Raw genomic sequence first — 26,948 nt, forward strand, 5'->3', positions numbered from 1 at the left:
ATATGTCTTTAATTTTGTTGTTATTCTGTGCAGTTTTATGTCAAATATTTTGTAAACCTACATAAACTGTCCCATGTGTGCATTCAGCGCACACATACTTTTGTCACAGGAAAAAAGTTTGCACAATGTAAGATTTTTGGGCACACTGACTACTAAAAATTAGAGGGAACATTGGTTACAGCAGTGTTCTGAAGAAGAACATCTCCAAATGTCCAACACACTGAACCTTGAAGTGGATGAGCTACAACAGCAAAAGACCATGAACATATGGAAATACACTCAATAGCCACTTTATTATGTACCTTCTGTACCCAATAGTGGCCACTGAGTGTAGTTACTAATTAAATAAAAACATGACAATCAAAGGAAGTTGTAGGAAATATTAAAACTTTATTCCAAGCAAATTTTTTGAGACGTTTTAACACAATTACTTTGCACCATTGTTGCAGTCTATTGTTAGCAACCCAAAATAAAGCACATGGTGCAGCTTTTGGGTGATAAAATTGCATCATTTGGGCTTTAGGTCTAGTAGGACTTGAAGTCAACTATTTGCCTTCAGTAGATGCATCTGTCAAAATGACAGGTTGAGTTTAATTCTAATAGGTCAACAGCTTCTTAGACAATAATTTTAAAATTTTATTGTATTAAGTATTTCCAATAATTATAGATAATTATCATCAACCATTGAACAAGATCATTACACTTCTCGTACTGTGAAAGACTTCACTTTTAAATACAGATATGCTTCATAAACATTGCAAATGTAAAACACTAAATAGATACAGTGAGTACAAATCAGCAATGAATCAAAGTTCTTTCCTTTACAGTGGAATGTAGCAAGATAACTGTAACCAGAACTGACTTGTGGTGAAATCACTGCCTTCAGTCCGAATCTGAGTCATCTGCTTCATCTGTCTTTTGGTGGACTGGGATTAATCCTTCGCTTGTGATACCTTTAAACGAAAACATTTTTATTCCTTTATCATGGATTCACAAAATATTTGTATAAATGTTTCGGTGTTTCTTGAATTAAACTTCATTAATGGTTCTATTACAACAATGAACTGTGAAGAATTTCCATTAACAGAGTAATTCACAGAGTAAGTAAGCAGGAAAAAGTCTGTTCCAAGAGCAAGGTCAGCCATTTGAAACTGCAGAAGTAGAGATCCAAGGATTAAATGGTAGGAAGTTACGGTGTTAAGACAAAGCTGATGGGGAACTGTAAACATAATTTAAAAAGCCCAGTGTAGTGAATGCATCTATCTAAAGAACAGTACGAAAGTGTGGACGTAATGTCTCCACTGTACAGAAATACCTCGTGTATCTAATAAAGTGGCCATGAGTGTATGTTCGTGCTCTAATCTGCTGCTGTAGTCCACACACTTCAAGTTTGATGTGGTGTGCAGAAGAACATCTCTGAACACACAACACAGTTATAAAGCCTGCTTACTTTCATGTCAACAAGAACCAGTCTGGCCATTCACCTCCGACCTCTCTCATCAACAAGGTGTTTTCACTCACAAAACTGTCACTCACTGGACATATTTTTGTTTGTTGCTCCATTCTCTGTAAGATCTAAGAGATAGTTATGTGTGAAAATTCCAGGACATTCTGAGATACTCAAACCACCCCACCTGGCACCAACAGTCATTCCACGGTCAAAGTAAGTTAGATCATGTTTCTTTCCCATTCTGATGTTGGGTCTGAGCAACTGAACCTCTTGACCATGTCTGCATGCTTTTATGTATTGAGTTGCTGCCACGTTCAGCTTCGACCAGCAACCAATCTGGACAGAAGTTTTAAGAGGAGGGGATTTCACTCAGGTCTACCGACCCAAGTAATTCAGCTTTGACCAGTGACCAATCGGTGTCTGGGATTGATTAGCAAAAGCAAATTACAGGAAGCCAGGGGCAACCGCTGCGGCCACAGTCAGAGTGGTGATCTTGAGGATTTTAGTTCTTCGAGGCATCAGTGAAGAGCAGCTTCAGTCAGAGAAAGCTAAAAAAGAAAAGCTCTAGGTAAAGTATTTTCCTTCTTTATATCTGCTTAGTTAGGACAGTAGAGACGCCAGATCCATCTGCACTTCTGACAATCCACATTAAGGATTGGAGCTGGAACTGATGAACTCTGGATGATTTGGGAGGCTGACGGGGTGCAGAGAGGTAGTTACACCAATGGTGCAGGGCACAAGAAGCTGGGTGACAGTCAGGAAGGGGAAATGGGTTAAGGAGCCAGTGCAGAGTACCCCCGTGGCCATTACCCTCAACAACAGGTATATCACTTTGGATATCGTTGGAGGTAATATCGGAAGTCACAGCCGTCGGGTCTCCGGCACTGAGTCTGCCTCTGTGACTCAGAAGTGGGGACAGGGGATCCATTAGTAAGGGGAATGGACAGGAGGTTCTGTGGACGACAACAGGATTTGTGGATGGCATGCTGCCCCGGATGCCAGGGTCTGGGACATCTCTGATCGAGTCCTCAGCATTCATAAGTGGGAGAGTGAACAGCTAGAGGTTGTGGTCCTTGTAGGTACCAATGACAAGGGCAGGATGGGTGATGAGGTTCTGAAAAGGGAATTCAAGGAGTTAGGTAACATACTCAAAATGCCGGAGGAACTCAGTGAGCCAGGCAGCGTCTATGGAAAAGAGTACCGTCGACATTTTGGGCCGGAACCCTCCATCAGGGAGTTAGGTGCCAAGTTAAAGGACAAGACGTCCAGGGTTGTGATCTCAGAATTGCTACCATGCCATGTGCTACAGAGGGCAGAACTAGGAAGATTATATAGCTTAACACAAGGCTAAGGAGTTGGTGCAGGAGGGAGGCATAAGATTTTTAGATCATTGGACTCTCTTCCAGGGAAGATGGGACCAATTCAAAAAGGACAGTTTCTACCTGAACTGGAGGAGAACTAATATCGTAGAGGGAAGGTTTGTTAATGTAGGGTTTAAACTGGAGTTGCAGGGGGGTGGGATCCTGAGTGCCAGAACAGATAGTGGAGAGGTTGTGAAGACAGATGTTGTTAAGATTCCAAAGTCAGGCATCAAAAGATTGAGCGTGGTGCAACTAGTGTCCGGAACTGCGTATATTTCAAAGCGGAAGAATTGTAGGAAAGGCGGATTAGCACAGGGCATGACTGTCAGCTCAATATTCTGGGGGTCCGTTGTTTTAGACGAGACAGAGCAGGAGGGGTGGCCTTGCTAGTCAGGGATAATATCACAGCAGTACTCAGGACAGACTGGAGAACTTGAACAGTGAGGCGTTATGGGTGGAACTGAGAAATAAGAAAGGCATGACCACATTAATAGGGTTACATTACAGACCACCCAACAGTCCTAGGGATTTAGAGGAATAAATTTGTAAAGAGGTCGCAGGCTGTTGCAAGAAACATGAGGCTGTTATAGTAGGTGATAGTGACTTCCCATGTTGACTAGGAATCCCATACTGTAGAGGACTAGATGGGATAGAGTTTGTCAAATGTGTTCAGGAAAGTTTCCTTCATGTCCCAATGAGAGAGCGTGCAATAGTGAATCTGCTATTAGGGAATGAGACAGAACAGGTGACAGAAGTTTGTGCAAGGGAACACTCTTCATCCATTGACTACAATACCATTAGTTCCAAAGAAACGGGTTCAAGGGTTGAGATTCTAAATTGGGAAAAGGCCATTTTTGATGGTATCAGTAATGAGTTGGCAAGTGTGGATTGGGACAGGCTGTTTTCTGGCAAAGATGTACTTGGAAAGTGGAGGGCCTTCAAAAATGAAATTTTGAGAGTACAAAGCTTGTATGTGCCTGCCAGAATAAAAGATAAAGATAACAAGAGTAAGGAAACTTGGTTTTTCAGGAGACATTGAGGCTGCCACAACACCCGGCCCAGAGCACAGCATGGTGAAACACCCCAGGTTCAGCTGACCCATCTGGTAGCACCTGGTAAGGGTCCCTTGCTCGGGGTTACGAGCGATGGCCAATGGCGGACCCAGCAGGAGACTGGTGGGGAAGGCGGAAGAGCTACGACCATGGAAGACAACGGTTGCTTTGCAAGCAGATGATCTACCAAGAAGAGAGGTGGTGATCTCTTTAAACTCACCTGGCAGAAGGCAAAGGCAAACCACTGCTGTATCCTGCCAGATAAATCTCACCTGGTCCTGCAACACCAGCTCCATAGCAAAGAAAGCACAGCAGCATCTCTACTTTCTGCGAAGGCTGAGAAAAGTCCACCTCCCACCCCCCCATCCTCACCACATTCTACAGAGGTTGTATTGAGAGCATCCTGAGCAGCTGCATCACTGCCTGGTTCAGAAATTGCACCATCTTGGATCGCAAGACCCTGCAGCGGATAGTGAGGTCAACTGAGAAGATCATCGGGGTCTCTCTTCCCGCCATTACAGACATTTACACTACACACTGCACCCGTAAAGCCAACAGCATTGTGAAGGACCCCACACACCCATCATACAAACTCTTCTCTCTCCCACCATCTGGCAAAAGGTACCGAAGCATTCAGGCTCTCACGACCAGACTGTGCAACAGTTTCTTCCCCCAAGCCATCAGACTCCTCAATACCCAGAGTCTAGACTGACATCTACATCATTTATTATTATATCGTAATTTGTCCTCTACTGTGCCTGTTGTCTTGTTTATTATTTATTGTACTGCCCTGCACTGTTTTGTGCACTTTATGTAGTCCTGTGTAGGTCTGTAGTCTAGTGCAGTTTTTGTGTTATGACCATCAGGAGACAGGTATTCCAAGCGAAGGCCGGAAGGTGGATAACATCAGGTATGCGGACAACATCGCGTTGTTAACTGACAGCGAATGCGGGCTGCAAATTATGCTGAATAAAGTAAATGAGAAAAGCCTTGACTATGGACTTAAAGTCAACCCTAAGAAAACAAAATCGATGGTGGTAAGCAAAACAACCACTAAAGACTCATTCATGATGGTATCATTTCAAGTGACAAGACATTGAACGGGTGCGAAAATTTGAATATCTTGGCAGTTGTCTGACAGATGAAGTTGAGATTAGAAGGAGAATAGGTATGGCTAAGACCCAGTTCATGAAGCTAGAAGATCTACTATGCAATCGGAGGGTAGAATCCCCTTCCTCGAGTGTTAAGTATGGTCAGTGCTGAGGTATGGATCAGAAACATGGACCCTGAAGAAGGATGACATGAAACGAATTAATGCTTTTGAAATGTGGTGCTATGGACAAATGTTGAAGATTAGCTGGGTACAGAAAGTTTCGAATGAGAGGGTTTTGTTCAAAGTTGATAGACCATGGACATTGTTGGAGAAGATTATGAAGTTAAAAGTTGCTTATTGTGGACACGTTATGCGGAGAGATAACACCTTGTTGGACTTGCTATATGGAAAGGTGGAGGGAAAGAAAGGAAGAGGAAGGCAAAGAACAATGTGGCTGGATAACATCAAGGATTGGACCGAGCTGGACAAGACTAGGGATGTTGTGGACAAGTGTCGGGACAGAGCGGCGTGGAGGGAAATCGTTTGCCAACTGGAAATTCCAGATGCGACCTAATGACGACGATTGAGGCCTTGTTTAAGAGAAAAAAGGAGGTGCAGAGCAGGTATAGGCAAGTAGGAACAAATGAGGTGCTTATGGAGTACAAGAAATACAAGAGAACATTTAAAGAAATCAGGAAGGCTAAAAGAAGACACAAAGTTGCTCTAGAAGACAAGGTGAAGGAGAATCCTAAGGGATTCTACACATATGTTAAGAACAAAAGGATTGCTAGGGACAAAATTGGTCCTCTGCAAGACCAGAATGGTGATTCATGTGTAAAGCCAAAACAGATGGGGGAGATCTTAAATGAATTCTTTGCATCTGTATTCACTTGGGAGATGCATACAGAGTTGATAGAAGTGAGGTAAGGTGGCATCAACTTCATGGACCCTGTACAGGTTACAGAGGAGGAGGTGTCTGCTACCCTGAGGCAAATCAGGGTGGATAAATCCTCAGGGCCTGACAAGGTATTCCGTCAGATCCTACGGAAGGCAAGTGCAGAAACTGCCGGGGCCCTAGCAGAGTTATTTAAAACATCCCTAGCGACAGAAGAGGTTCCAGAAAATTGGAAGATAGCCAATGTTCTTCCACTGTTTAAAAAAGGCTCTAACCACAAACTAGGAAATTATAGGTCTGTGAGTCTGACATCAGTAGTGGGAAAGTTACTGGAAGGTATTCTAAGTGATCAGATTTATAAGTATTTGGATAGACATGGACTGATTAATGATAGTCAGCATAGCTTCATTCATGTAGGTCATGTCCAAACAATCTTATAGTTTTTCAAGGAAGTTACCAGGAAAATGGATGAAGGCACGGCAGTTGTTGTTGTCTATGTATCGTACATTTGACAAGGTCCCACATGGGAGGCTGGTCAAGAAGGTTCAGTCACTCGGCATTCAGGATGAGGTAGTAAATTGGATTAGACATTGGCTTTGTGGGAGAATCCAGGGAGTGGTAGTAGGGGGCTGCCTCTCTGACTGGAGGCCTGTGGCTAGTGGTGGGCCACAGAGATTGGTGCTAGGTCCATTGTTGTTTGTCATCTATATCAATGATCCTGATGATAATGTGGTTAACTGGATCACCAAATTTCTGGATGACACAGACGGTGAGGAAGGCTATCGTGCCTTGCAGAGGGATCTGCATCAGCTGGAAACATGAGCTGAAAAATGACAGATGGAATTTAATGCAGACAAGCTTGAGGTGTGGCAGTTCAGAAGGACCAACTAGGGTAGGTCTTGCACAATGAGGGGTAGGGCACTGAGGAGTGTGGTGGGGGAAAGGGATCTGGAAATACAGGTCCATAACTCCTTGAAAGTGGCATCACAGGTAGGTAGGGTCGTAAAGAAAGCTGTTGGCACATTGGCTTTCATAAATCAAAGTACTGAGTACAGCAGATGGGATGTTATGTTGAAGATGTAGGTGAAGCCTAATTTGGAGTACTGTGTGCAGTTTTGGTCACCTGCCTACAGGAAAGATGTAAACTAGGTTGAAAGAGTACAGAAAAAATTTATAAGGATGTTGCTGGGTCTGGAGGACCTGAGGTATAAGGAAAGATTGAATAGGTTAGGACTGTATTGTTTAGAATGTAGAAGATTGAGAGGAGATTTGATAGAGGTATACAGAATTGAGGGGTATAGACAGGGTAAATTCAAGCAAGCTTTTTCCACTGAGGTTGTGTGGGACAACAACTAGAGATCATGGATTAAGGGTGAAAGGTGAGAAGAGGAACATGAGGGGAAACTACTCAAGTGGGTCATGAGAGTGTGGAATGAGCTGCCAGCACAAGTGCTGCTTGCGAGCTTGATTTCAACGTTTCAGAGAAGTTTGGATAGTACAGATATGGAGGGCTATGGGCCCGGTGCAGGTAGATGGGAGGAGGCAGTTTAAACGATTTAAGCATGTACTAGATGGGCTGAAGGGCCTGTTTCTGTGCTATACTTCTCTACGACACATGATTGGCTGATTAGATATATGCATTAACAAGTAGCTGTACAGGTACATCTAATAAAGTGGCCACTGAGTGTATGTTTAGATCAACATCAGTCAGAGTGTATTCAGTGACTTACCTGAGGGAGGACATACTGGGACAAATCTTCCACCAAGGTCTACACAGGGCACACTCTAGTGCAGGGGTTCCCAGCCTGGGGTCCACAAATCCCTCAGGAAATGGTAGGGGGTCCATGCATAAAAAAGGCTGGGAACCTCTACTGTTAGTAGATACATCCGTAACTGAGAAAGCCAAAGCAGCTACTCTATAGCCTTCCACTCAGTCAGGTGCAACTCTGAGAAGCACTGTTAACAATGGAATTGGAACACTGAAAACAATATAGGTAAAGATGTGCTGCAAATGGAGGCAGAGAGAGAAGAAAGTTCAGCAGGCCAATTCCTGCGATAAAGAAATTGGGTTATGAAGAAAGAATGAGCAGGTTGGGCCTTTATTCAAACGTTCAGAAGAAGATCTTGTTGAAATTCATAAAATTCTGAGAGGATTTGACAAGGTGGATACTGAGAAAATATTTTCCTAGAGGGGGACATGCAAAGCTACTACATAGAATTTCATCATGAATCCATTTCAGACAGAAATGATGACGAATCTCTTCTCTCTCAACACTGTGAAGTTCAAGAGTTGTGGAAAAGAAAGGGTGTGGCCATTAGTAACATAGAAGTCAGAAAGCACAGCCTTGGTCCTAAAATTCCATTATTATTCATTAAGGAATGCAGATGTAATATTTAAGGAATTTAGCAAAGGCAAAGGTGAGACTACTACAATTCTCAATAAATAATGATGAGATGCTTTGCAGGCTTAAAGATGGATAAATCCCCAACGCTAAATGTTGAGAGAGAAAGGAAGAGATTACCGGGGCTCAATTGAGATTGTAAACTCCTTGCTGACTAAAAGCAAAGTTTCTATTGACCTTTGAGCAAAACATCGTTAGAGAGAAGTTATTGGAAAAATGGTGAGGGACAATATTGTCGTACCGTCTTGGAATATGGGGATCTAATTACAGAAAGCCTATATGGCTCTGCTTGACCAATCTGATTCTATTTTTTGAACTGGTGATAAAATGTAGTGATAAAGGCGATGCAGTATGTGTGATTTATATGGACTTCAATAAGGCCTTTTACAAGGTCCATATGGGAGACACGACCAAAAGCTTGGAGCCCATGGGATCCAGGGCAAGTTGGTAAATTGGATCTAAAATTGGCTTGACATTGGGAGATAGAGAGTGATGGCAACGGGTTGCTTTAGTAATGGAATACCTGTTGCTACCCAGAAGGCCAATCCTGGGATATTTGCTGTTTATAATATACTTGAATGATTTGTATGTGGATGTAGAATGCACAGTCACTAAATTTGCAGATGGCATGAAGATTGACAAAGGCATCTTACGCTATGGGTGGTTACACTGTGTTGGTGAAATGGGCTTAGAAATAGCAGATAAAGTTCAACTTAGATAAAATTGAGGTATTGCATTTTGGTAGCACTGATGAGCAAAGGACATATGCCATGAATGGCAAGGTCTTAGGAAGTACTGATGAACAGAAGGAAGTTCAAATTCAGAAATCTTGAAAGGTGGCAGTGAAAGTAGATAATGTGGTTAGGAAGACATCTATGAAACTGGCCTGCATTAATTAAGACACTAAATACAAAAATTATGTCACAACTTCATAAACTTTAGGTCAGGCCTCAACTGGAGTCTGGATGCCACACTGTTGGAGGGTTGTGATAATGCTGGATAGAGTACAGAGGAGATTCACCATGATGGAATAGTTCATTTTTGAGGAGAGACTGGAAAAGGTGTGCTCCCTGAAGTAGAGGAGGTTAAGAGTGGACATGATTGAGGTATACAAAACCATGAGGGGAATAGAGTATAGGGATCTTTTCTCTTATCAGAGATGAATAAAACTCACATACATAAATTTAGGGTATGAGACTTGAAGGGGTCTAAGAAGGAGCTTTTTCATCCAGAGGGTGCTGAGGATCTGAGAGTGGTGGAAGCAGAGTTGCTGACAGCACTTCAGTGTCTAGTTGAGCACTTGAGTTCCTTTGGCATAGAACGCCACAGGTCACTTATGCTGCCTAGCCTAGACAAATGCGGAGGAGATTCAGTTATGAGGAGTATTTCTAGAGAAGCATCTGTGTTCTTTCTAAAGCTAGATATATTCTTCCTGGAGGTTAAGGGGGTACAAAACTGAGGTATATAAAATCATGAAAGCTTGAGACAGGGTAGACTGCAGGGAAATTTTCTCCATATCAAAGAGGATCCAAGAGAGTGCAGGGTACCTGGAATACACTGCCAGAGAGCACAGAGGAAGCATTTAAGACTCCAGGTGAGCACTTGAATCACTAAGGCATAGGTGGTTACGGGCCAGGCACTGAGTTAGAATTTGTGTATATTATTGCTCACTGGTTGGCATGGATACAATGTGACGATTTGGCCAGTTTCTCTGCTGAACATCTCCATAACTTGGAGTCACAGACACTGTGATGGGAATTAAGGAGTATGAGGCGAAGATCAACCATATCTTATTGGAAGGGTGAGCATGTCTGAGAGACCAACTGGCCTCCCGCTCCTTGTGTTCTTTTGTATTTTGGCTTGGCTGGGAATACAACACAGCAGCATGAACTTCCACAGAGCTCCCAAATGTATCCACTCAACCTGTCCAGGTTAGCCTCCCACAACTGCAATGGGCTCATTCAAACAAAAGGATGAAATAATCTCTTGTGTGCAAACCTTTCTATTCAGTTAAATCATAATCTATTTATGATCTTGAACAGATAATAACTCAGCCATGATGGAATGCGGAGAAGACTCGGAGCTGAATGGCCTAATTCTGCTCCTACGTCTTATAGTCAATTTAGCTAAATTACATTACGTGTTTTCAATTCCTCTCGCTTAATTTTAAAATTGTTAATAATCCTGATCTATTTATTGAATAAATGAGTGATTTTGAATGCTTGTGAATGTCAAGGGAATTCAAAAATGCAATTTAAGTGCAGGTTTGAAAGTAGTAAGCCGGGGGGGGGGGGGGGGGAGAGAGGGGGCAGGTCTTAAATGATTCCAGGAGCTCTCAAAGCTGTACTATCAGTGCAGCCAACTAACTGCACTACCCTGGGCCTCGCAGACAAGCTGGGAGCAGGGAGCAGACAGCTGCTTATCTCAAGGCAATGACCTTGGAGCAAGTGCATTCATATTCTCTGGAATGATGCTGTTGTTAAAACTATCAGCCACGTTTGAATTTCCTGGAATGAAGTTTTAAAAGCAGGTAGCAAAATTAAGGTGTTTAAAACAAAAACTCACGGATGGAATGCATTGGCAGCCATATCTGTGACGTACTGAAAGATCAGGACTGGAAACCTTGTAGCCTACTGTCTTATTTACAGGAAAGGTGACTACATGGTAGAGTAGAGCTGAGGCTTTTAAAATCTAGCAAAGAAAAATCAGATCAGCAATAAAGAGGATATACCAGAAGGCTGGTGAGCAACTCTGGTTTTACAGCTAGAACTGAAAAATTAGAGAGGTGCTCTCTACAGTACAATCGGCCCTCCTTATCCGCGAGTTCCACATGCGCAAATTCAACCAACCGCAAATCGAGAAAACCCAGAAGCGCTCTTCCAGCATTTGTTGTTCAAACATGTACAGACTTTTTTTCTTGTCATTATTCCCTAAACAATGCAGTATAACAACTATTTTACATAGCATTTACATTGTATTAGGTATTATAAGTAATCTAGAGATGATTTAAAGCATATGGGAGGATGTGCGTAGGTTATCGTGGATTGGGATCGAAAAAAACCCCGGAAGTTCTCTTACTAAGTAACTCGGAACAGGTACATCCGGTATTATTTAGCGACAGTTAGTCAAACGCTTGTCTTCGTATATAGTATATATTTTACCTTTCTATGCATATAAAACACTTAAGAAACATATGTTTCAGCACTGGGCTCGGGAACGGAAATTCCCGAGTTCGATCCAGTGACAGACCGCACCCGAGCGCTCTCCATCCCTGCCGGGTTGATGTGAAGGATCAAAAACCCCAAACCCCAAAACCCAATAATTAAACCACTGCGTTGCTTAGTAATAATTGGAGCTTTAATTGGGGCAGGGCTTTTCTCACTTTATCCTTTAAAATTGTTCCGATCGTTAACCGACTGTAGCCTAACGCTTTTCCAATGACCGATGGCATTTCACCTCTTTCCGATCGCCTCATTACCTGTATTTCCACTTTATTTTAAATCGCGATCGTGAACAGAAACACTACGAATTCAGAGCTCCGCCGCTGGGTCCTAACATCCACCGCACTGAGACAGGTTAAACAAGGTCCACCGCATTTAGACAGGTTGAATGAGGGACTTGAGCATCCGCGTTTTTTGGTATCTGCGAGGGGTCCCGGAACCAATCCCTCGCGGATAAGGAGGGCTGACTGTAGCGGGAAATGTGCCGCTTGTTGGAGCTGGTAAAATGTATAAATGCCAAAACTGGAAAGTGTGCGGCAACAGCAGAGCTATATGATGGGAGAAGTTAACCTGAATCTAGATTTGGATAAACAGACTATCTCGTATCAGAAAGGTAATGCATTCAGGGTTATTTTCTACAACAATGTTCCACAACCCTACAAGAAAGCAGGCCATATTGGATTGACCTCTCAAATCATGCAAATTAGAATGATCCAGATTTACTTAAGAGTGCAAAGGTGCACGGGTATTTTATCTAACAGTGGTTGAATTCAACATATTTGAAGAGATAGATATTGAGGACCTACTGACTCTATATATTTAGGCAATGCTGGTATATTCTCCCTGTGAGTTTCCCTCGGGTGCTCTGTTGTGTATTAGGAGATTAACCAGTTAAAATCTGAGGGGAGTTGATGAGAATAAAATGGGGTAAGGATATGATTAGATTAATTGGGTGGTTGCTGGTCAGTACCAACTCACTGGGCCGAGGTGCTTGTTTTTAGGCTGTATAACTCCGACTCTATATTGGTACTAAAGGTTAACAACTCTGCAGCAGAATCTTAAAGTATACTTAAAGTTCTTGCACAGTGCTAGTGCAACTTTGCAAAGCTGTCATTTGAAAAGATTGACAAAGTCAAAAGGTTTTGTTTTTGACAACATGGAAAAGTAGGTCAATTGTCCTATAAATCAGGAAATGACTCGCATCTACAACGGATGTTAAAATATTGATCAATAGCTGCTGACTGGCTGAGGCCTCCGTCAGTCAGAGTTAGCCATGGATACTGCATCCTAGCTGTCTAGATATGCAAGCCCAAGCAGTACGATATGGAGAGCAAGCTGTTGCCCATGCAGCAGCTCTCCCTCTCCAGGCATCTGATGATAGAGACTGATAGAGTTTGGTACCAGAAGCATCGCAGGGGTTTCCAGTCGGCGTTGAACTCAATGTAGGACCACCTTAGGGCTCCAGCTCTGGGTTTCCCCTTGGGGTTTGCTCCCAAAGCTTTTCCCATGAGTGGGTATAGCAGCAAGCCGGTGGAGGTTTGAGATGAGAGCTTTCCTTCTCCTAGATGAGATGATGAGCCCCATCTGCCTGAAGCGACTGGTTTTAAGGCACCAGTATGCCTTTGCCCCGTCTCCTGTCAGTAGAAACCGCTCCGACAGGCTTAGCAGCTAAACCACATGTGAAGGCCAGGAGCTGGACTGGGTTGTCAGAGGCTATTTGAGACACACACCATTAGGAGCATTTAATAGGTAGTGGGAGCTCGTCCCCATTACCACCCCCGGCTAAAACAACACAAGGATCAGCAGCGGCCCTGGGGAATTAACAGTTCGTATTTGGAATTCTCACTGTGCTAGCGCAGCTTCACTGCCCAATCAGGATCGATGACTTTGAAGTCCTTAATGCTCTCCAACAAGCAGTAATTGATGCTAGGTTAACTTTAAAGCATGAAATTGATGGATTTTTAACAACCAGTGATTTGGAGTGGGGTCACACATCAACTCTGATCTCTCATTGACTAGAATAATGGGCAGAATCCTGTTCCAAAGTTACCATATTATCAAGGGGAAAGCTAGAACTGACACAATTGATTGTATTCAATGCATGAAGAAGTGATAAGAGATGGACAGGGCCAGTACTTGGAAACTTTCCTGTTGCCATCAGACATTTAAAATAAGGTCCTGCAGAGAAAGCCATCAGCTCTGGTTGCTGCACATGGATTTGAAAGCACCTTATTGACGTGGCGAGGAAACTAAATGGAGCATAACAGGCAGCTATTCAAATTGGCAGTGTATTGTGCCCCAGCTAATCAACTGAATAAGATAGAGAGCCCACAACAGCATTATATGCAGTGTATCTAGATGGATGTAATAAAGAGAAGTTGGTGAACCAGGCAAATGGAAAACATACAGATATGTAGACAGTCCAACTAGAAAAGGGGCTTTACTAGACCTTGTACTGGGGAATGAGTCTAGCCAAAGACCTGATTGTTGTTAAAGATGGCACCGAGCTACAATTGAGTTCATGTCTCAGACTTAGTAACTTAGGATTGTAGGAATGATATTTGGGAACAGCATGGCAAAACTGGGGACAGGGATGAGGGGAGTGAGAGGTCAAGGCAGTAAATGGATGTCAGAGTTCAGGTTGGAGCACTCCGAGGCGGAGGGCTGAGGGCCCTGAGAAGATGGTCAGTGATTCCCGAGGTCAGCCAGCAGGTCCGGGCGTTGGAGCTGTAACTCCACAAAACACAGGAGCAGAATTAGGCTATTCAGCCCATTGAGGCTGCTCTGCTATTCAATCAAGGTTGATTTATTATCTCTCTTAACCTCATTATCCTGTATTTCTCTTTTTAACCTTTGACACCCTTACCAATCAAGGACCTATCAACCACTGCTTCAAAAACACCCAATGATTTGGCCTCCACAGCCGTTTGTGGCAATGAATTCCAGATTCATCACCCTCTGGCTAAATAAGTTCCTCCTCATGTCTATTCTAAGTGGATGTTCTTATATTGAGGCTGTTTCCTCTGGTCCTAGACTCTCCAACTACTGGAAACATTGTCTCCACATCCACTCTATTGAGGTCTTTGATATTCAATAGGTTTCAATGAGATTCCCCATTATTCTTCTAAGATCCAGTGGGTACAGGCCCAGAGCCATCAAACACCCCTCATATGTTAACTCTTTCATCCCAGAAGCATTCTCATGAACCTCTTCTGGACTCTCTCCAATGCCAGGATAGGTAAGGGGCCCAAAACTGTTCACAACACTTCAAATGCAGTCAGAATAACACCTTAGAAATCCTCAGCATTACATCCTTTCTTTTATATTCTAATCCTTTCAAAATGAATGCTAACATTGCTTTTGTCTTCCTTACTTTGACTCAAATCTGGAAGTTAACCTTTAGGGAATCCTGCACTAAGGCTCCCAAGTCTCTCTGCACCTCTGATTTCCGAATTGGCTCCCCATTCAGAGAATAGTCTATGCCTTTATTTCTTTTACCAAAAGTGCATGGCCATACACTTCTTATACTGTCACTTCTTTGCCCGTTCTCTTAATATGTCCAAGTCCTTCTGCAGACTCCCTGCTTCCTCAACACTGCCTGCCCCTCCACCCTATCTTTGTATCATCACAAAGCCCTGAGGTCAGTGAACCCAGAGGTCAAAGCCTCAAGGTTGGCGAGTCTGGAGCCAGATGCCTGTGTATCCTTGTCTATTACCTGGAAGTCAAGAGGTCCAGAGGTAGCCTATCTGTTTTTGTGAATGTGGGTTGTTTTTTGTTGTTGTTGCTTGTTGTACGTTGGCTGCATGTTGTTCTGCTTCCGTGGGCATACTGTGTTGGGGCTGGAATGTTTGGCAACACTTGTGGGCTGCCCCCCGTACATCCTCAGATTTTGTTGGTGGTTAATGCAAACGATGCAGTTCACTGTAAGGTTCAATGTACATGTTACTTCAATGTACAGTTATTGGACATTACTGAAGTTTTACAATCTGAAAGGCATGAGCTGAGTAGATTAGATCAAAACCACTACCACAGTGAGGAGCAACACACATCAAAGTTGCTGGTGAACACAGGAGGCCAGGCAGCATCTCTAGGAAGAGGTACAGTCGACGTTTCAGGCTGAGACCCTTCGTCAGGACTCACCAGCAACTTTGATGTGTGTTGCTTGAATTTCCAGCATCTGCAGAATTCCTGTTGTTCACAGTGAGGCATCTAAGATGTATAGATTTAGTCCAGAGACTAGAACCCCCTTCTGAATGCAGCAAATAATGTATGTCAACTATTAGATTTAATTATGAGATTGATAGGCTTTTATTCATGAATTGTATTAAACAATACTGGGCTAAACTGATGTATGGAGTCAGGTTGCCGATCAGCCATGATCTCACCGACTGAATGGTTGACACCATTCTTTAAAAAAAACTTTTGATTAGATTTGATGGGGTAATCAGAAACTGTTTCCTCCAGTGAACATGTCCAGAACATGAAGCATAATCTTAAAATGTATCCACAACAAAAGGCAGTGAGGTTTCAAACTTTCTCCCCTAAAAACCTATTAAGACATGGGTTAAGTGAACATGTCAATGCTGATATTTTTCTCACACGCTCCTCCTTCCCTTTCTCCCATGGGCCACTCTCCTCTCTTATTGGATTCTATCTTTTTTTAAAATCCCTTTACCTTTTCCACCTATCACCTCCCAGATTCTCACCTCATTCCTCTCCCTCACTCATCCACCTTCCCTCCTCACCTGGTTTCACCTACAACCTGCCAGCTTGTAGTCCTTCCCTTCCCCCAACCTTCTTATTCTTGCTTCTTCCCTCTTCCTTCCCAGTCCTGATGAAGGGTATGGGGCGGAAATGCTGAATGTTTATTCCTCTCTAAAGATACTATCTGATCTGTTGAGTTCATCCAGCATTTTCTGTGTTTTGCTCAAGATTTCCAGCATCTGCAGAATCTCGTGTTCGTCAACACTTATTGTTTGGTTTTAAGTAGGTAAGAGTGTAAAGGCTTACAGAATCAAGGCAGGTAGATGCAAATCAACTATAATCTAAATGACATGATACAAGACATGCTAGGTACTGATTGGTTGCCACCTATCCAGCAGAACTCCTATGGAATATTTACCTGACACTAAGATCCACTCAGATCTGGAGAAAGTGACACTGTGTAGTTAAAATACTTGGAAGAGATAAGCTGACTGAGAACATCCCATTACACACCCCAAAGTGGGAGCACTCCCAGTGTAGGACTGGGGAGAGGAAAGAAAGAAATTCCAAATACCCGAGCCTAGTCCTACCACGATTGATCTTCGTCAGATGAATGCTCTTAAGGTTACATCAAACACAAACTCATTGCACATTTCTTATAAATACTGAAATCTACTGTGGTTGTGAGAACTGGACAAATAGTACTTACTGTCCAAATGGATACCAACGGTGTTTCGTTGTGTAGAACATTTTGCTGAGCTCTTCGATTGTAGGCCCCTGTTTATCTCGCAGCCCGTCTTTTTCTAATCTGGCCTTTAGTACCTGTTCGTGAGTCTCCTCTTTATTCTCCACAGGGGATGGTCGTGGGATGGGCTGAAAAGAGTATGAATCAAATTTGGGAACTGATCAGCCAGTAACAGTGAACCATATCAGATCAATTGTTCGAATATGGCAAGTATTCCTGCAGCCGATTGACCGCGTACTGAACTGATTAGGCCTCCTATGCATGACAGGCACTCTCTTTTGGGTGCAGGCTTTTGAGCGTGCATTTTTTATTAATATCACTGCGCCCAGTTCATAGCTCCCTCATTGTAAGTCACCCAGTGTATACGGCGGCTAACATGGCTCATTAAAAAAACTTTTAATCCGCTGCTCATTCGTCATTCATGCTCTGCACATAGGTAATAAATAGGACAACTTAAAAATTGCTTTTGAGGTCCTCAAATTTAGAGAATTGAAACAGTGAAGATGGTTATACAATCTGCACCAGGATCTACTGATAGCATACCCCCATCCGTTAATCACTTCTCCTCTTTGTCCAAGCTTTAGGTTACCTCCCTGACCTAAATACGCAATGCGCAAATAGCAAAAAAAAGACAAACCAGAAACACATGGAACATGAACCAAATAACCCTCCAAACGCAAATCATCAGAGCGCGTTCAGTGCTGAGGACGTTAAAAATTAAACCGCAGATTCCCCTGAGATAAAGTCCCATAGCCATGAGTCACGCTTCCAAGGCGATCAAACCCAAGACTCCAGCAGCAGTGACAGGGGGAATGGTCAAACACAGGCAGATGGCATTTGCCTTCTGTTCTCGTCCTTGTCAATTTAAATCTCGCTCCACGCTTTAATCGTTAAGAAATATTGGAGCCAAACATGACTTCGTGTTCTGTTATTATAAAACAACGGCTTTACACTAATCCATCAACCTCACTGAATTCCCCAAGAGATAGCAAAAATACCAATTGTTCAGTGTTTTTCCAGCGGGAAGGCTGTCAACAAATGTAGAGCATGGTATTAGGATTGTACAGCTCTTAAATCTAATGCTGTGTTAATTCAAAATTTAAACACTAACAGGAACAAACACTAAGACCCAGGAACTATTATAAACACAAGAGATTCTGCAGATTTTGGAAATCCACAGGAACAGACACAAAATGTTAGAGGAACTCAGGTCAGGCAGCATCTATGGTGGGGAATGAATAGTCAACATTTTGGGTTGAGACCCTTCATCAGATCTTATTCAACAGGAACTGTCATTTATTCCTTAGACAAATAAATCCAAAAATACCATTCTAGTTAAAAAAAAAACACCTTCAACAATAATATTCAAATTGTCGTTTCATTAAAAATAACTAGTCTGGCAGACTATCTGTATTATGATATCCACCCGTTTAAATGAGTCTCTAGAAAAAACACTGGGGTGCATTATCAATGACACAATAAACCAGTTCCTCCCTCACATGCTTACAGCTGAAGTCAGGAATCAAAGAAAGGACAAGTCAGCTTATGAGAAATATCAAGAGCTCAAAAACTAAACAGTCTGGACTATAAAAACTTGAGCTTGTTGCTTAGCCCATCACCCCTGCTGGGGCAGAGGCTGCCGAAAGCATCTCGCCACAGTCCCCTGTCCTGGGCCAGTCTTTCAAGTTTTTCCCCAGGTGTAGCCCATCTTTGAAGATGCTTCCTTTCCCAGGAATGAGGTCTTTGGGCTTCTTTTGATGTTTCTGAAGCTCTGGGTTTTTACGGGATGTGGTTGCTAGCCGCTTGACCAATCCTCCCCCTCTCATGGCCAAGCTTGAGTCTAGCTATGACGGAAATTGAAGAGATTACATTAAAAAATGAAATTGGGCAAGCACAACCATTTTCACAGCTGTAATAAAGGAAAACCCTAAAGTAGTGTATGAATGAAGGAAGGGAAAGAGAATCAGAAAGAAAAGGAAAGAGTGGGCTTTATTAAAGGTCAAAACTGTAGCTTTAATTTGTAGGTGGAAGATCTGTCCTCATGAAGAAGGTGATGCAAGTGTTGACAGTGAGGAGAAAAATATGAAATACCATAAATGGGGATAAACAGTAAGAAACAACATTCAAGGAGGCTCAACAACTTTAAAATGTGGATGCCATTTCCCAGGCTTTTAAAAAGTAAGGCAGGAAAAAGTGCACATTTGATTACAAGTTTCTATTCGTCTTTGGCTAAGGATGTGAACCCAAAAGACTGGAAGGCTACTGACATGTAGTCGTTTCCTGTAGTGGAATCTAGAACCAGAGGGCACAGCCTCAGAATAGAAGGACCACCCTTTAGGACAGAGATGAGCCAGAAGGCGGTGAATTGGTGGAATCCATAGTCACAGACGGCTGTGGACGCCAAGTCACTGAGTACATTTAAAGTAGAAAATGATAGGTTCTTGATTAGCAACAGCGTCAAAGGTTATGGGGAGAAAGCAGGAGAATGGGGTTGCAAGGGAAATTAAATCAGCCAAGACCGAATGGCCTAATTGTACACTTACGTTTTATGGCACTTGGAGCAGGCAAACAAAGCAAGGGAATGTACTAACTGTGGTAGAACAGAGGGCTTTGAGACACGTATACACTAATTATTGAAGGTAGCAACAGAACAGAATGAAAATAAGTCAATATTCAGAGAAGCACAGATTAACTAAAATATACAGATGTTGCTGGCATCATCTATCAAGACAGGTGGATCGTGCCAGAACTGTGTAAAACTGTAATTAGGCAATAGCAGGGCTCTCTGTACAATGTCAGTCACTACACTATAGGAAGGAATGTGAGAGCACCAAAGAGAAGAAGGGAAGATTTACAAGAATTCTGGCAAAACTGGAGAAATGTGGTTTGAAAGAGTGATTGTCTATGTTGGGGCTGCATTCTTTGGAATAAAGGAACTGATGGGGAGATTTGAATGAAATGCATAAAATTATTACAAGACCTACATGAAATAAACAGGAAGGGCATATTTCTTTCAGCAAAGAAGTCATTAAATAGATGTAATTTCAAGTTCATTGGTAGGAATATTAGATGAAAGTTGATAAAAGATTGAACAGGTAGCAGGAGTGTGGCACTCTCAGTCTGCAATGTGGATGAAGACAGAAACCTTCACCAGCACTTAAAGGAGCACTAAATAAGTGCAAGATTAGAGACTAAAGGTCAGGAAATGGGACTGTTATGGTTTATTAAATTGTTCTAGCTATGAAATGTTTCTAAGTTATCTTGTCAATGTTGAAATTGTATTGAGTAACTCTATGTCTACAACAAAGTATACACAATGTAAAATAACTCCAGCATAAACATGTGTAATTACTCAGCCCCACCTTGGTGTGCTCGTATGGGATGTCCACTGACGGGTGGTAACAAACAATTGTCCGTCCATCTGACGTCAATGCAAGTTCAACTTTACTGCCAAGAAATGAAGGTAAAAATAAGACCAGGACAGTTGAGAATCCCACCCCTCCTGCTTCTTCTTAATGATGATCCCCGCCTCGGTTCCATTGCCCAGTTATTGTCCAGTTCAATAACTGGGCATCATGGCCCTGACAAGCTATGATACAACCTCCACAGCTCCCTTGGGTACAAGACCATCAGCGAAGAAATCCCCTCTTCGCCATCGTCTTAAATTCTGCCTTCAGTTCTTACAGTCCTTCTACATCCTCTCAGCTGCTAACCCATTAGGCTTCTCAGAATCTCATGGTTCAATAAAACCACCTTTTTCTTCTGAACTGAAAGTTGGCTTAGTGGCAGTCTTCAAATCTAGTCAAATCTTTCATTGTTAATCAACCCTTCATTCCAGGAATCGGCCTGGTGAATCCTCTCTGAGGTATGATTAATACTAACAGATTTTCCCTTAAATAAGGAGACTAAAACTGTATTTGGAATGTGATCTCTCTCACATCTTCTTTAGTCATGGTGTGACTTTGCAATTTTTATTTACTGCAGGAAAATCTAGTTTTCAGTAAGAGAATCAGAAATGTAATTACTCACCAGTTATAGTCATTGGGAAGAGCAGTATATGTAGACTTCTGGCAAACACAACTCCAGCCTCCACCTAAATAACAGAAATTGGCTCAAGTAGTATTCCCTCACACCACTGCTTTAAATGTAACTTTCTTTAGTCAACTTACTATCAGTGCATTTCAAAAATCTTTATGGAACAAATTCAAATAAAATCTTACGTACAGACTTTCTTATCTTTAGATGTGACACAAAATATCTGGGCAATAAATGTTAACTTCTCTGCTAATGCATTTTGAAGTTTAAAGTTCAAAGAAATTATTATCAAGGTACATATATGTCACCATATACCATCTTGAGTTCATTTTCTTGCAGGCATTCACAGTAAATACAAAGAATATAGAATATATAATAATAAATAGGAATAAATATTAGGAACACAAGTGGAACTTCCCAGTGGCCAAACATTTTCATTCTGATTTCCACTCAGATGTGTCGGTTCATGGTTTCCTCTCGTGCCATGGTGAAGCTACCCTCAGGGTGGAGGAACAACACCTTATATTCCATGTGGGTAGCCTCCAAAATGATGGCATGAATATTGATTTCTCCTTCCAGTTAAAAAAAATTCCCTCCCCTCTTCTTCTATTCCCCAGCCAGTGTCTTACCTCTTCTCACCTACCTATCACCTCCCTCTGGTACCCTATGGTCCACTCTCCTCTCCTGTCCGATTCCTTCCTTCTGAGCCCTTTATCTTTCCTACCCACCTGGTTTCAGCTATCGCCTTCTAACTATCCTCCTTCCCGTCCCTCACCTTTTTATTCTAGCGTCTTCACATTTCCTTTCCAGTCCCGAAGAAGGGTCGACTGTTTATTTCATGAATGCTGCCTGATCTGCCGAGTTCCTTCAGCACTTGTATGCATTGCATAAGATGAAGAGTTCTTGAAAGTGAGTCCATAGGTTGTGGGAACAATCCAGTGCTGGGGTAATTCAAGTCATCTCCTCTGGTTCAAGAGCATGACAGTTGAAGGGTAATAACTGTTCCTGAACCTGGTGAATTCAAGTCCACCAGCCTTGAATTTTCATACTCTTGCAAATTTAAAATTCTAACTAAATTTCATGCAACATATCAGAATACAATGGAAGCATCCTACACTACATGAATAATGGTGTATCCCAGAGGCCATTAAAATCCTACAATAAGTTGCATGATCCCCAGAGGAACAAACCAGCCGTTTCCCATCCAATTTCAGTATTTTACCCACCAGTTCTGTACACTTACATGTTCATCGCAGGATCTTTACTCTTATCCTGTCAAAATAGGGGTTTGTCCTCAACTTCCTTCTTTCCTGATCAGCTTTCATGCCCCACAATTCGATGTGGCCCACCAGAGATTTATTCCCAAAACGCTCATTTCCACCACAAATGGCCATTCTTGTTTCCATTGAGCTCACTCCCTTATACCCAACACACTGTCGGACAGCACAGGGTTGCAGCTGATAGGCATCAGCGTCATTCTCACAACGTGTAAACTTGATATGCAAGCCTTCAGAGTCTAAACAATGTCTGGGAAATTCAACAATGAAGAAGTTTGAAAGTTGTGCTGTAAATTTCTCCATCACCAGGACACATCACATCCTGAGAGTTCAGTCAGCAGGAGTGAAGGTGTTGCAATGAGAACCTGTTTCTGTACCATAAACTTTCAAAACAATCATTGTTGTTGTTATGAACAACTTCGGGGTTGCTCAGTTGCTGGTCATGGCCCTCAGCTAACCGTAATATCAACACTTTGACCACTTGAAGCCCGAAAGTTGATTGGGAATGCGAGGCCCGATGGCTGAAGGCCTGGGTTTTCAAGTCCACTGAGGAAGTCAAAGCCCATTGTCAGTGAATCCCTGAGCCCAATGGAGGCTTGAGATGGCCAGTCCTGGGATTGGACTGTGCATGTGTGTGGGTGGGAGGGAGGAATAACGTGTTTTGTTGGTGTGGAGTTTTCACTTTCTCACTATGAGACCAGAAACCAGTCTCCATCTGAACCACAAAGAGATGCAGATTGGTAGGTTAATTCACCACAGTAAGTTGGCCCCAGGACAGGTGAGTACAGTGGTGGCAGGATATTGATGGGATTGTATGGAGAATAAATAGCATTAGTGAGCTTGATGATCAGCTTAGATTCACACGAAGGGCTACACAACGCGTAGAATCACAGCTCCTGCAGATCTCCATTCAGCACTCATGTACTTCTCCCAATCACATTAATCTGCATTCAGCACTTATCCCATAGAAAACCTACAGCACAATACAGACCCTTCGGCCCACAAAGCTGTGCCAAACATGTGCTTACCTTAGAGGGTTACCCATAGCCCTCTATTTTTCTAAGCTCCATGTATCCATCCAGAAATCTCTTAAAAGACCCTTTTGTTTCCGCCTCCACCACTGCCGCCGGCAGCCCATTCCACGCACTCACCACTCTCTGCGTAGAAAACTTACCCGACATCTCCTCTGTACCTACTTCCTTACACTCTCATTGGAACGTATCTACGCAGAACCCCACGCAAATATGCCCTGAACATTTGCCACATTTCTTCCGTACGTTTCCCTGAGAACATCAGTTTCCAATTTATGCTTCCAAGTTCCTGCCTGATTGCCTCATATTTCCCCTTACTCCAATCAAACATTTCCCAACTTATCCATTCCTATCGCTCTCCAATGCCGTTCTGATGATACAGCTCCCTCAACGCTGAGACCCAACCACTGGACTGCTGAGGAATCTGAGACTGGACTCCCTCTTTCCTTTACAGGAAAACAGACCAATGACCCTTCAAACAACTCTTGGCCGTTTCAGGGAAATGACAACAGCACAAGGAAATCTGCAGATGCTGGAAATTCAAGCAACACACACAAAATGCTGGTGAACGCAGCAGGCCAGGCAGCATCTCTAGGAAGAAGTACAGTCGACGTTTCGGGTCGAGACCCTTCATCAGGACTAACTGAAAGAAGAGATAGTAAGAGATTTGAAAGTGGGAGGGGGAGGGGGAGGGATGGAGCTAAAAGCTGCAAAGTTGATTGGCAAAAGGGATACAGAGATGGAGAAGAGGGATGATCATGGGACGGAAGACCTAGGGAGAAAGAAAAGGGGAGGGGAGCCCAGAGGAAGATGGAGAGCAGGCAAGGAGTGATTGTGAGAGGGACAGAGAGAAAAAGAGAGAAAAAAGGGGAAAAATAATAAATAAGGGATGGGGGTAAGAAGGGGAGGAGGGGCATTAACGGAAGTCAGTGTTCATGCCATCAGGTTGGAGGCTACCCAGATGGAATATAAGCTGTTGTTCCTCCAACCTGAGTGTGGCTTCATCTTGACAATAGAGGCGGCCATGGATTCACATATCAGAATTGGAATGGGACTTGGAATTAAAATGTGTGGCCACTGGGAGATCCTGCTTTCTCTGGTGGACGGAGCGTAGGTGTTCAGCGAAATGGCCTCCCAGTCTGCACTGGGTCTCACCAATATATAGAAGGCCACACTAGGAGCACCGGACGCAGTATATCACACCAGCCGACTCACAGGTGCAGTGTTGCCTCACCTGGAAGGACTGTCTGGGGCCCTGAATGGTGGTAAGGGAGGAAGTGTAAGGGCATGTGTAGCACTTGTTCCGCTTACAAGGATAAGTGCCAGGAGGGAGATCAGTGGGAAGGGATGGGGGTGGGGGGAGACGAATGGACAAGGGAGTCGCCTAGGGAGCGATCCCTGCGGAAAGCAGACGGGGGGGGGAGGGGAAGATGTGCTTGGTGGCGGGATCCCGTTGGAGGTGGCAGAAGTTACAGAGAATTATATGTTGTACCCGGAGTCTGGTGGGGTGGTAGCTGAGGATAAGGGGAACCCTATCCCTAATGGGGTGGCGGGAGGATGGAGTGAGAGCAGAAGTGCGTGAAATGGGAGAGGTGCGTTTGAGAGCAGAGTTGATGGTGGATGAAGGGAAGCCCCTTTCTACTTTCATCAATGATTGTTATCTACCTGTAACACAGGTGGAGGCTTGATCACCTAACGTCTGTCTGGAAGAAGTCCTCAGACTCTACATTTCAAAACTTCCCCAAAATTGTATCACCTTAATCTAAAAAGGGCTTCCGAGATGGCAACACGTCTCCTTACTGCAAAGTACAATTATTTCTTGCCAAACCATTGTTTCCCTTTAATGACCAGTCTTGAAACAATGATTCAAATTTCCATTTCCCACCCCTCTCTGAATGGGAAAGGATGGTGACTGTACTAAGCTGGCCTAATAGATAATATTTTGATGTGTGTTTGTGCTTATCCGAGATAGCTAAGAGACGGGAAAACAACACAAGTGGTGGTGCTGTTAGTTCAGAAATGGCAAGAGGTTGTAAATCATAACTGATCTGCATGGAGGAGCCTTAAGTAAAATGTGGTGAATGAAGGTAGAGGACAGGTGAAAGACTGTTTCTTGCTCCATGGACTCTACCCAACCTGCTGAGTATTTCTGGCAGTTTCAGATTTTCATGTAGCCATAGGAATGGTATAATGATTAAAACTGCAGATGCTGGAAATCTGAAATAGAAACAGGTCCTAACAGAGTCAATAAGCTGAAATTTGAACTGTTTATCTGTCCACAGAAGCTTTCTGACCTGCTGAGAATTACAGCATTTTCTATTTTTTTTAAATTTCACACGAAAATATTGTATTCCCAGTACCAAATGCTGATGTGTGCATGAGCGAAGGGGGTGAGGCAAGTGTATGTATGTGTCGGGGTGGTGACGTGCGGAGGCTGGTGGAGTAAGGAGGGGCTGAGGTTAAGCCAGAGGCCCGGCAATTTCCAGGCACCGATAGCCCAGAGACTGGGATGGGGATGGGGTTGGGGTGGCGGGATGCAGTACTCATGAATATAACAAGTCGGAATCAAAAACAAAACTGGGAAAATGTGTTATTTATAGTTCCCTATCTAGACGTCTTTAATCATGAAACTCAGGTTACTGGTGTTTGTCTGAAGCCGGTAAATCAGTCAGCGAAGAGGGCGGATTGAGCTCTCGAGTAGGTGGGGACCATTAATCAAAAGCTCGGTTCTCTATCAACACCAATGACCCCAGGCCGCCTGTGACTGTCTATCTGTCCTCTGCTCCCGGTGCCTCTGACGTCTCTGTCCGTAACAGTGACTGTACCTCTGACCGCCACCGCTCCAACCCCGGCCACCAGCCTCCGTCCGACCAGCAGCGCCATTTTGCCGCTTACCGGAAACGGAAAGGAGTCTTCCCCGTCAAACTGTTCCGACTGGAAACGGGGTCCGGGGTCCGGGGTGCACTGGCTACTGGCGGCAACCTTGCAATAGTGTCATCAGTAGTTTAATTGTTGGGCCGGGTGGAGTTTGGGCTTGAGAAGACGAGGCATTCAAGACAGTCACACTCGACAACTGAGTTCATAACTAAATTACCAATCTCACTCTTTGGTCCTAGAGTTAACTCAATATATGCCATTGTCGCTGCCACAAAGTTTGGAAATGAACTGCAGTGGAGGAACAATACCAGCTCAAATATTTTCATAACTGAAGAAAGCCTGATAGACATATTTGTAATGCCGTAAAGGGGATGGAAGGGATAGAGGCAGTGGGACAGTGGAAGGAAGGAAAACACAGCGAGTTAAAATGAGAGAGAGAGGGACTGGGATCTCAGCCAAAAGACAGAGGGTAATTTTAAAATCATTCCTGTTAGTTTCAAGGTGGTTACCGAGAAAAATGGGGCTGGCCTTGAGATTTTAAATTAGAGTGAGACCAATTTTGTTGGGATTTGGCAGGCATGAATTGGGATTCACTGTTTTCCTCACATCTGAATCTGAATCACCGATATACGGTATGTGGTGAAATTTGTTTCAGTAATGCAGTGCAGGGAGCAGTACAGTGAAATAGATGAAGGATACTACAAATTACAATTTTATATATAAATAGTGCAAAAAGGAGACCAAGTATAGTGAGTTATTGTTCATGAGTTCATGGATCGTTCAGAAATCCGATGGCAGAGGGGAA

At 43.2% G+C, this 26,948-nt stretch overlaps 1 protein-coding gene across 2 annotated transcripts; it reads right to left on the reverse strand.

Moving 5' to 3' along the window:
* Positions 1-370: 370 nt before the first annotated feature.
* On the reverse strand, positions 371-26,171 carry mrpl42 (mitochondrial ribosomal protein L42). Of its 2 annotated transcripts, XR_011882922.1 has the most exons (6): positions 26,092-26,171; positions 20,953-21,016; positions 20,286-20,370; positions 16,888-17,051; positions 15,190-15,395; positions 371-953 (listed from the first exon to the last, which is right to left on the reverse strand). XR_011882922.1 is itself a non-coding variant. In XM_072241190.1 (5 exons), exons 1-5 carry the CDS (start codon positions 26,147-26,149, stop codon positions 908-910), a joined length of 417 nt encoding a protein of 138 aa, XP_072097291.1. In that variant the 5' UTR covers positions 26,150-26,171; the 3' UTR covers positions 371-907. The 2 variants fall into 2 exon arrangements, 1 of the variants encoding a protein (XP_072097291.1); XM_072241190.1 differs by lacking the exon at positions 15,190-15,395.
* Positions 26,172-26,948: the final 777 nt, after the last annotated feature.

Source organism: Mobula birostris, chromosome 23 (genome assembly GCF_030028105.1).
Source record: "Mobula birostris isolate sMobBir1 chromosome 23, sMobBir1.hap1, whole genome shotgun sequence".
Lineage (NCBI taxonomy): Eukaryota > Metazoa > Chordata > Chondrichthyes > Myliobatiformes > Myliobatidae > Mobula > Mobula birostris.

Coding starts and splice junctions, on each gene's coding strand:
- mrpl42 (XM_072241190.1), bottom strand. CDS start 26,149: ATGGCGCTGCTGGTCGGACGGAGGCTGGTGGCCGGGGTTGGAGCGGTG. Junction 21,017..26,091: donor TGGAGCGGTGGCGGTCAGAG/GTACAGTCACTG, acceptor TCTGTTATTTAG/GTGGAGGCTGGAGTTGTGTT. Junction 954..16,887: donor CGTTGGTATCCATTTGGACA/GTAAGTACTATT, acceptor TTTCGTTTAAAG/GTATCACAAGCGAAGGATTA.